The sequence below is a fragment of the Parasteatoda tepidariorum genome, chromosome 4 (genome assembly GCF_043381705.1).
Source record: "Parasteatoda tepidariorum isolate YZ-2023 chromosome 4, CAS_Ptep_4.0, whole genome shotgun sequence".
Classification (NCBI taxonomy): Eukaryota; Metazoa; Arthropoda; class Arachnida; order Araneae; family Theridiidae; genus Parasteatoda; species Parasteatoda tepidariorum.
The window spans coordinates 97378134-97390156 of NC_092207.1; the positions used below are offsets into that span (position 1 = coordinate 97378134).

At 28.1% G+C, this 12023-nt stretch overlaps 1 protein-coding gene across 2 annotated transcripts in view; it reads left to right on the plus strand.

The window, feature by feature from the left end:
* Nucleotides 1-9885, plus strand: part of LOC107452017 (very long chain fatty acid elongase 1) — a 115946-nt gene extending 106061 nt beyond the window's left edge. For both annotated transcript variants that reach the window (XM_043042164.2, XM_071180219.1), the window contains 4 exons: nucleotides 3164-3220; nucleotides 4237-4342; nucleotides 6308-6444; nucleotides 8474-9885. In XM_043042164.2, the coding sequence (XP_042898098.1) occupies nucleotides 3164-3220; nucleotides 4237-4342; nucleotides 6308-6444; nucleotides 8474-8797 (624 nt within the window). In that variant the 3' untranslated portion in view covers nucleotides 8798-9885. The remainder of the gene's footprint in view (nucleotides 1-3163; nucleotides 3221-4236; nucleotides 4343-6307; nucleotides 6445-8473) is intronic.
* The last annotated feature ends 2138 nt before the right edge of the window (nucleotides 9886-12023 follow it).

Below are 12023 nucleotides of genomic sequence, written 5' to 3' on the forward strand. Positions count from 1 at the left end.
AAAGTAGTCGGGTATCTTAACAGTTTAAAAGTGAAATTTTCCAGAAAAGACTAAAATTAAGACGCAAGGTACATTTTTTTTATTTTATTTTTCAAAGTTTTAAAATTTGTAGGAAAAAAAATTATTGCATGTCTTTTTTAATATTAATTATTTGGATGCTTTATATTTATTTTGAGATGAAATTATTTAATAGAAATAAAATTACTCAGTTGTGGCTAATTCATAATTTCATTCATAAATTCATAATATTCATTCATAATTCATAATTTATTTAACTATAGGAGAATTTTGTAATGCAACCTCTAATGCCCCTTACTAGTTTAATACGAAATAATTCCAAATCATTTTCTATATCATTTAAATCAAGGTTACAATGCAAGACTGCAATGCAATGCTTACAATTCCTTATAAATTTTTACGAGTTTTTAGAATTAAGATTTTGGTACCAAAAAATGTTTTCCAAAATTTTATTTCCCATGGTCTGTAAAAAATGTCTAAAATTTATTGCAATTGGATTGAGTAGTTTTTCATTTATAAGAATTGAGACCTCTGAATTAATTTTAAAACAACCCCTTATAAGGTTTCTTAATTGATTGATCGATTATGGAGTACGTTATGAAAAAAACTCACTTAAATATTAATTCAACACAGCAAAAGTACAACATCTCCTAAAATCATGAATATTTTTAAAATATTGGGAATTTTTCAAAACATTTACAAAAAGTGATTTTGCAACAGTTAAGAAATCGAAAAATAAAATAAAATTGTAAAAAATACCTTCCCTCTTTAACTTTCGATTTTATTTTAACTTCATACCTGCTATGATATAACTAACAGGCTTAATACTAATAGTATATTAATAAAATAATAAAAATAAATGTTTGCAAAAAAAAATTTTTTGCATGGAATTATTTTCGGATAAACATATTTTATAATTGCGTGTAAAAAAAAAATTTAGTTTGCTTAAAAAGTTCTCGAGGTATTGCGAAATACGCAAAAAGTAAAATTAACATTAAGGAGTCCAAACTTTGGATCACTCCCTTCGTCAAACTATGGTTACAATATTTCCCAGATAGCAGCCACCTCCAATATTTTGAGGGTCTGAAATAGGAATTCGTTGAAAAAAAGGTATGTTACTCAGAGAAAGTGCGTTTTTGAGTCCGATTTCGTAATTGAAAATATCGTCTGTTCTTATTAATTAGCATGTTGCAGGTCAACCCTTCAAACCATTAAATTAAAAAAAATTAGTCCTAGAACGTGATGATCCAACCATTAGATCAAAAGTTATTCAGGGTGGTCCGTTTTTTTTTTCACACAGTAGATATCCTTATATATTGTTGACAAGTAAAATTACTTCTTATTTATTACTTCTTGTTGCGTCACACATTTTGCATTTTCAGGTTTAATTTAATGGTTTATTATTTTATAAAAAAAAGTATCTTTTTATTTCGTCACGGTTAACTTCTTAAGAAAATGTGTTTGCATAAAATTACAATAGCTATATATTTTATAAAAAAAATCCAGTGTTTTTATTTACTTTTAAGATTAAAAAAAAATTATGAGAAGCAACTAGAGGAACGAACGACTGGTTGACTAAATTTTAGTTAAATTTTCTTTAATTTAGCCGTATTCTTATATACATTTATATACATTATTTCTTAACGTTTATTTTGTTTTTAAATTTAGTGGAAGACTTTTTTTTTAAGTTATCAAAATTTTGATTGAGGATGCAGCATAACCGAGTACATCAGCAAATATTTTGAAATTTTCCACGAAATTTTTTGCAAAAATATTTTGAGTAATTTTCTTCGATTTAAATTTCTGCCTAAAATTAACAATCATGATTTTGTATAGCTCATTAATGAAGCTAAAAAAATCAATAAAGTATCCGACATTTATACGTTTCTTCTTCGTAACCAAACTGTAAATGTTTTCACAACGATTTAATTTTATCTGGAATCCTTTTCTTCATCAAATGATATACAATTTTCCGAAATGTGAAAAGTTTGAAAAAGTATTTACTCTTTTAAAGATATCAGACACATTTAGTTCACCATTAAAATAATTCAATTCCAGAACATTAGCAAAGAATTCTTTTCAAGCTATAAAATTTTTAGGTTGTGGCAAAAGTGAAAGTTTGTTTGAATTTCCTTTAATGGAAAATAAATGTTTATCGATAAACCGAAGAATTTGTATGACAATCGTTAAATGATTACTTTTCTTAAATTCTAATACTTTCGATATTAAAATTAATGTTCTGCTGAGCATATACCAAAACAAATTATAAAAAATCTGTTTTTCTGAAATATGTCAACCCAAAACCATTTTTAAAAAATATAATTTGAGATGTCTTTTGAATTTAAAAAAATTCTATGTTAAGTTTAAATAATTTATCTCTTATTAACTACGAGTTATTATTTGTTATTTTAGTAGTATTATCCAAAATCAATTTAGTTCCTATCTCAGTTTAACAGTATAAACTAAAGTTTTAGCAGAATAACTCGAAAGTCAAATAAAATAACACTTGGCGGCATTTTATGTAAATGTGACTGTAAATGCGAAATCTTTAGATATTATAACAATTTCATTTTAAATGCATAAACCTACGATTTTAGTTATGCATAAAATAATTATTAGCCGAAAAACTCTAGAGATTCATTAAATTTAAATTATTTTCACTAATTATCAAAGCGATAAACTTGCATATTCTGTAAAATGAGTTTCAAATTTTATCAAGCATTTCATGAATAAAAGTAAATACAGAAAAATTTAATAAATAAAAATTATAAAATGCAGAGCAATATTTTTGCAATTACAAAAATACTAAAAGAATTGATTCGTTGGCTTTCGTTTAAGGTTTCTACACTATTCTGAAATTCTCATCTATTTTATTCTAAAGTACTCTAAAATTTAAACTAAAATATTTGAACTTCAACTAATTAAAATTTAAATTGCTGGTCATGTTATAACTGATCTTGCTATTAAGGCTTTAAGATTTCTATTCAATGAACACATAGGTTCAAAGAAGAGACTTTCAGAAATGGGAAACATCTGAATTTTTTGGCACTCCATAGAACCTGTCACATATTTCTTAATTTTGAAAACTACTTTTAAAACACTTTTATTTTACTTCACTCAAATATTCATTTTCTTTGATTTTTAGATGGCTGAAATAGGATGGTATTTTTATGTAACTAAGTTCATCGAATTTGCTGACACGGTAAGTTTAACTATTTTAGGATAATTCATTACATTTCTTTTACAAAGAATTTTTTTATCCATTTAATTGCTTCGCACCGCATATTTATGTTTCAATAATAAAACAAATATATTCATTAACGTTTTCTTCTGATTTCATAAGGATTTAAAATAAAACTTCAAATTGCAATGCAGATGCCACTTAGTACGAAATTTCCAAAGCTTAAATTCTGTGTCCTTATCTATTAGTTTTTAATATTCTGTTTCAGTTCAAAATAACTATTTAAAATGTTGACTTGAATCAATCAATGACCTCCGAATTCATACCATTTATGCGTTTTTATTTCCACCTCTATTAATAAAAACTATTGTAATTGTGCTTACAATTAATAGCTGGCTTATTTGAGATCACTCTTTCGAACCATTAAAAATTGGAACTTTTTTCTAATAAATCCTCTCATTAGAACATGAGTTATTCAAGGTGTTCCATTTATTTTATATTTTATTCATTTATTTTGGCATCGATTTGGCATATTTGGTTTTGATTCTACCATTCTAAGAAGCAAAAGTGCAATAGAAATTGAAAATTTTGTTAAAAATTTGGAAATTTTTAATATAGTCACTTGGGTTGGGTCTGACTGTATTTTCAAGTTATCACATTGAAAGATTGACCCTTGTGCTGTAGTTAAAAGTGTACTAGTACGCTGAATCAGCCATCTTTGGAACACGGAAGAAAAAAAAATTTTTATTTTGAACTCATCAGAATATCAGGAGATCTGATATTCACTGCTCAGTTGATAACATTCCATTTTGAATGTAAGTGCCAATACTTATGATCAATACATTTTTCAAAATTTCACCCTTGTAGGACCAACGATTTTAATTCTGAATCAAAACTAAAATTTGACCAAATTTGACAAGTTTACGAACATCTAAATCTGCAACGTCATTTTAAAACTAAACGTTATTATATTTGTCTTTTCCTCAAATGACTTGATTTTAGTTGGAGAAAATAATTTGTAAGTTTTCCTATTTCAGATATTTTTCGTGTTGAGAAAAAAAGATTCACAGATTTCATCGTTGCATGTGTTCCACCACAGCTTAGTGCCTCTAACTTTATGGTTTGGAATTAAATACGCTCCAGGTAATTACACATCTTAATTTTAAATCAATAAATTGCAATTATATAGCGCTTATTTCCATCTGGTAGTCCTAAAATCGGTAATTAATACATGATCGTGATTAATCAGGAATTGGAAAACTATCGTTTTATAATTATTTATGTGCAAACCAAATTCAAATTAAAGAAAATTAATGCTAGTAAATAAATTGTTCTGCTGCCTTTTCAACCTCTTCAAAATAACTCCATTCGTCTGGAGCAATGCCGGTGGCTATGACTGCTCCTATTTTAAGTATCAATATTTAAGACATGTTTGGGCTCGGCTTGGAGCGAGAAGGAATGGAGAGAGGGAAACTGCCCTGTTCGAAATGCGCTATTTCCATAGCAACAGGCGGTCTTAAACTTTGCGTTATGGGGAGTTCTTTCAATAAACAAATTATAAATGATTGCATTTTGAAATTACTAAAATTTTAAGACTTCGATCAAATCCTCTCCAATTAATTCAGAATTCACCATCAAAAGGGGTACCAGAACAGATTTTAAAATAACTTCCTTTCACTCGCAATAGGTATGTTGTCTATTAAACTGTTTTTAGAATAGTTTTGTTCCTACCCCTTCATGTATTGCGATCAGACTGTCAGACCAAGAGCATAGTTTTATGCTGCAATAGGTTGTATGAACAAAATTTTAAAATATCAGGCTTTTTTGTGGCGTAGTTACTCGGGTCATATTTTTCTAAGCTGTATTTCCTAAAATTACGCTCTGAGATTTAATTCTTAATTAGCAGGGGCGTCAAGAAAATTCAAAACTATTTTTTTTTCAAAAAAAAAACATTTCATCTGTGTTTTTAAGAGATTTTTTGCTAATCCAATCATTCGTAATATTTATTAGAGATTTATTAAAAAGACATTCATTATACATTCACAGATATAAAAAAAAAATTATACTGTGCACGAATTTTGATAACTATTTATGCCTTGATCAATTATCTTTCCCCTTATAATTTTGACAAAATATTTTCCCTTATTTATGCAGTTGAATTGTGTATAAATAAGAAATACTATTTTTGTAAAATTAATTTCACATTGATATTCTCCTTTAATGAGGTAAGCTTACATAAAATACACTCCAATGACTCAGAAGCCTGGTAGCCGAAATCTTCCAGCACGGCAGCGGGCTCTGCAGATTATATTTCTAGATTTAAAAACCTCGTATATTTACCTCGTATATTTCAAAAACCAGCTTAAAATACTAAGAGGAGAAACAGAAAAATAATTTTTAATTTCTAAACTTACTAAATTACTATTTATTTCAGGTCCTTAACAAAATTAATGTGCCAATTTGCGGATATATAAACAAAAAGAAAAGTTAAAACTTTGAAAAATTCCAAATACTGTTCTTTAATTAACTAGAATTTTGAAAAAATAAAGAATGTAAAAGAAAAATTTAAAAAATAAATTTACTGTTTCCGAAAACTGCAATTTCATGCTTATAGAATGTATAAAAACTTATTCCATTTTGTTAAAGTTTCAATTATCCAATTATTTCAAAGTGTATAAAAAAAAATTTTAATTAAATTAATACATTTTAGCAGCATTTTTTGTGTATAACTTTTTTTCTTATATCTTATATGCGCTACTGTTGCAGCACACAAGATTGGTTAAGCCTAATTTTTCAATAAGTCTCTGTTTAGGGTTGTAGGCGAAAATGAATTTACTTCGACTTCCTTATTCGTTTTTAATGGAATTATTTATAATGCAAATAGTATAAAAAATGTATTACATAACATATTTTTCCGCACATAAGACATTTATATTGCTTTTAAGATGGTGTTAAAATGCTTAAACTACATTCATATATACTTGGAACAGTGAGAATAAATTATAATATTTATATGAATTATACCAAAAACAAACGTTTTCATTTAGTGCTGAATCTTACAGCTGCATATCTTTGAAACAACTAAAGAAAAATAATTTTTTTTCGCAGGTGGCTATAATTCAATTTTTGCCTTCATTAACTCATTTGTGCACACGTGGATGTATTTGTATTATGGCCTAGCAGCTCTCGGTCCAGCTTATCAAAAGTTTTTGTGGTGGAAGAAGTATATGACAATTTTGCAAATGGTATGTCCTCTGTTTTATTTTTACAAAATATGTTTACTTGTTATTGCAGTCGAGACACTTACAAAATATTATATTTTAAATGACATGAAACTGCAGTTTGAAACTTTTTTTCCTTTCTAGATTATTAAAACATACCTAACAAAACTCGACTAATTTAGCTATCGTGCTTCGTAAACATATCAGGAAATTAGTAATAAATATTAATAAGCAAATTATAAATAAAATAGCTTTATTTTTAAGTTTCTAAAATTTAAAGCATATAAATTTTATTATAGATTTGCGCTTTATCTAAAGTTTCCCTTAAACTATAACAAGGGGAACAATTTTTTCTTCTGTTGTACGAGATTTCTTAACGGATCATGTCGCTAATTTCATATCAGCTATCTGTTTTTCTCCTAGCTATATTTCTTAAATGACATATTCAACCAATTTTTTGTCAATGTACATATATAACAAGAGGTCGCATAAATGCTGAGAAAACTTCTAGAGGAGTTAAAATTACGTGGGAAGCTATGTCCTGTTTCTTCGTGTGGTTCTGAACTGGTCAAAGTGGACAAGCACCCTAGCCGCGTATGATGAAATATCTGGTCATGGGTTTGCATGCAATTTTAATCCTAAGGATATGCCCTTACTTCTCTAGAAACATTATAGAAACATTTACACTATCCCCCATTTATGTATAACGGTTTTAACCTTCTATATTTCGTCTAAAAGTAAAGTAAAAATGTAATTTTAAAATCTATAGCTTTAGGAGCAAAAATTATTTTAGACTTGAAATCCCCACGTCCACATTGGGTAAGATCAAATATTTGCATAAGTGCAATAAAAAAATTTGTTCCCCAATGCATTTGCATCATTTATTTTTAATTTTTTTTAAAGTTGCTGTTGCTTACTGATAAAATATAATTTGAATCAAAAACCAATCAAGTAGAATTCACAAATTTCGAGAATTTTTTCTAAACATTAAAATGCAATTGGAGAATTTAATGGAAAAACCCTCCAAGTCACTTCTGAAATACGAAATCAACGGTTCAAAAAAGATATTGTGGCCAATTGTATGTGTTTTTTGTATGTTCTTTTTTATTTATATTTTGACAGGATATAAAATTCAATATAATGTATCTTTAAGCCTTCTTCCACCAATAATAGCTTTAACTATTTAGTAACTTTTTTTCATTACTGAGGATAATGCTAAAAATTTAATTATTTTAAAAGTGAAATGCTTGGAGAAAGTGAAAATTTTAAAACAGAAGTCCTAAAATATAAAAAGAAATTAGCAAATCTTCATTTTTCAAAACGTTATTTTTTACTAACTGTAAAACAAAATTAGTATTATTGGTATTATAAGTAAAATGTTTGTTGTTGATATAAGTTTTTATTAGTAAGTTTGGTCAAATCTCCTTCCCCTTTTACCACAGTTTAATCACACACACCATAAAGAGGATCTTTAAGTCATCTTCTATTTAAAATTAGAATAAGTATCTAGTTTTCAAAAAATTAAAGAATACTCGATTCATTAAGAAAAAATTGCATCAAAAAACTAAAGTATTACCTCTATTTTAATAACTACCTCTAATTTTTGTCTCATAGTTTTTTGGTTTTTAAGATAAAATAAGAATGTGAAATAAGAATTCGGAAATAAATATCAGGCTAACATCCGATCGGTATTTCTAAAATAGTTCCTATTTTATATAGCAAAATGACATTAAAGTTTGTATTGAAGAGTTTCAACATAAAATTCTAAATTAAATAGGGAAATTTCCCTTTATGTATAGAATCTAAAATAGCTGTTTTTTTTTTTTTTACATTATTTCATATGATCAAATTAAATGAAGCCAACTCTTGCTTACTGTTTACTTCCTTAGTGCTATTTTAATGATTCAATCCAGATAAAAATAAATGCAATTTGTCATAATCGTCGGAAATCACATTGTATTCAATCGTCTGCACTATTATATATATAGAGAGAAAAAATCAGACTACATTTTTCAAGTTGACAATTAATAGTTTGCTTTTTAATATTTTCTAGGTTCAATTTTTACTCGTATTTTCATTCATGTTCCAACTTACATTCTTTCCAACGTGCGAAGTATCAAAGCCCATGCTGGCCCTGAATGTCGTCCAAGCAATTATCTTCTTCGTTTTGTTCCTCAACTTCTTTTCTGCGTCTTACAAGAAACGACAACAGAAGAAGAGGGAAGAAAAACAAACCGTAGTGAACGATTCAACCAGGTCTTCCAAGAACGATTGCTGCGAGAAATGCGAGCAGATCCGTCATCGCAAACCATCCGTCCAGAAACTTCGATATGTGGACGTTAATTACGTCACCGAAGCTGTGACAATCTCAGCTTGAAGCTAAATTGAAAGTGGACTAAAACTTAAGTTGTGATTGGAGAATGGTGTCTTTTATTTTTACGTCACAATGAACCCATTTTGTCAAAATGATGTAACCAAAGATATGATTCATGAATTTCCAATAAATAGTACGGGTCTGTGATCCATAATTAAAAGGCAAGGAATTTATAAATTTTTGTAATTAACACTGCTTTATCAGGACTTAAATGTTCACTGTAACCTGAACCATCAACTATCATTTTACTTTAAATTTCATTCATTTTTTAATGCTTTTCTGATTTTTGTAAATTTTAAACAAATTTTTTAATTCATTAACAACTGAAATATTCAAAATTTCTAGCATTGCGGTTTTTTGATAATTTGCTTGCTCAATTTTCTTTTAAAGAACTATATTATTTCATTACACTTTTCGTATTGTATCTTGCACTGACTGCTATTTTCAACTCAATTGCTTCTTATACGTCAGATTTATTTTCTATGTTAAGAATTTTTATAGTATGCCATTTCTACGATACATGACACAACTACCGTCTTCTTTTTTTAAAATGTGTTACGCTTGTAATTGATATCGCAATTGCAACACAGATGTAGTTCCTCTAGTTAAATGCAAACCAATAGAAAGACATAGAATTGAGTGATTATTAATTGAAAGAATAACTGTAAAGTCATAATAGCTAATATTCATATCGAAGTGGTTTCTATACTATAATACCATTGCAACATAAATCATTCAACGCATTTGTAAATATCAAAATTTCTTCTGATAAAAATTACATAAAATTTAATAATCTTAGTTAGTTCGTACATAAAAAATAGATCATTAGAGCAATGTAGTTGTTGATGATTAGCTTAACTTAGTCATGTCCTGCAACTGCTCTGCTAATAACATTGCTTTGACGAGAATAGTCTTCAATCGATAATTTCATTGGAGAAGTTTTTGTTGTAAATTGTTACATTTTGATCTATATTTTTATGTTTGTTTGTAAATTAAAAAGAAAACGTGTGTATATTTTTCTGCATTTATTTGATATTTATATCATAAAATGTATTTGGCTAGTTTTGAAAATAAAATTTATTGTTATTGTTCTTGATTAGTTTTTCAAAAAACTTCTTATTCATTAATTAATTCTTATTAATAAAATTCTCGTTGCGCCATTATAACTACAGAATTTATATTCTCTAGTGCAGGGGTTGTCAAACTTTTTTGATCATCGACCCCTCCCTACAAACGTAATTTTCTGTTAATTAAAATAAAACTCTATTAGATACAGTGTTTGTACATTTATTTTATGATTTTAAACATTTATTAAGTAATAGTACATTGTGTAACAATAGTTTTATGAAAAATATATTAATATTGAAATTTACAAAAATTGGTCAATTTTGTAATTTTCGTAAAAAAATACAAAGTGTGCTATAGTTTTGTCGCGGGCTGTACTAATCCATATTATTAAAGCTTACCTTCTTTTTTGTGCATTGATAATTAAAATTGATATCTAAACCAAACGAATGGTTTTATCGAAACAATAACTAATTATCCAAAACTATAAAAGTTTTAATAATGACACTGCAAATATTCAACACAGTTTGCAAAGATAGCTGAAACTGCGTATGATATTTGCATTTGTAACGTCAATGCTCGTCACACGTGACATTTGGACAAGCGCACATATGCATATGACTTATAAACTGCGCTGAGTTCGTGCCACTGCGCGGTGGTACGTAAATACTTGTTTCACCCCAATAAATATACGTTTATTAATTTATGTTTTATAAAGAAACTGATATTGAGTCAATTATAAAAAAAATTCACAAATTTTACATACTTAATTAGGTATGTGTGATTTGCGTATTGAGAACTGTTTTTTTTTTCGACCCACAATTGACCCTTCCGATTCGGATCGACCCCCATTCGCCCCCCTGTCTCAGATCGACCCCCGCTTTCGTTAAACAGACCCCTGGGGGTCTATATAGACCACTTTGGCGACCTCTGCTCTAGTGTTTGAACAAAATATACGTACGTGCAAATGATTTTGTACGACACGTAGCATGCCTTACGTACGCAAGTTATGCGCAAGCTATATAGAAAATATTAATTGTTGAAATATTAATTAAGAGCTGCACTGACCTGAAGTGCCCGTAATTCTGTAATAGAGGTCATCCACAGTTAATGTCACGCCTAGAGAAAAGGGTGGGGGTAGCAAGAAGTTTGATCAGACATTTTGGTTAAAATGAAAATATGTAACAGTAGATAAAATATTTTTCCATCTATTTCTGCACAAGTTGAATATCCGTTCTTCGACCGCGGTGAATAAGAAAAAAATCAATCAGTATTGTACAACACTACGAAATCAAGCACAAAACTCAGTCATATGTATATACCGAAACAATTGAAGAGTTTAGTTTAAAAAAAAAACATGATACATTTTTATTTTACATTTATGGGCATGAGTGGAAATAAAGGGGTTTGCATCCATATGGGTATTTTCAATGTAATTTATTTTATTTTAATTTGAACATAAACATTAGTTTTTATTATACTTGCAAGATTTTTATTTTATAGCCTCTGAAAAGTTCACTTGCCTGGCTTTTTCACTAAGCACTTAAATTAATAAAGCTAATTTTTTTATTATTTGTTGCCCTTTTCGATGGCATTAAATTATATTAAGCAAAACACCTTTTTTACTTTGTAGCTCACACCATCAGAATAAAGATGAATTGTATTTAGCATCACTTTGCGTGGCAAAATTGCTCGTGGGGCCAACTCATAATAGTCAAAATTTGCCACTATAAAGTTATTTATTTAGTCTATTATTGGAGTTATTTAGATAGTTACTCCAGAATATATCCATTACAAGAGAGCGTAGGACACCCAATTCAGGAGTGTCTGTACTAAAACTGCTTAATTAATATACCAATACTTTATATCTATTTTAGTACATTTGATGATAGTTGTATTACTCTTTAACACAAAAGGAGTTTGGGAGGAAAAATCATGGNCTCCAAAACTCCTCTTGTCTCTTTAACGTATGAGTTTTACGCGAAAAACATTTATCAGAGGCTGCATACTAAAGCCGAAATTTTAAAAGTAAATAAAATTAGTAGAAGATTTTGATAAGGACTTAGAAACACAACCACTTCTCGATGTCACATATATTTACTGCTTAAAATAATTATAAGTAGTGGTAAAAAAGTTCTTTTAATGTAATTAAAATATTAATACT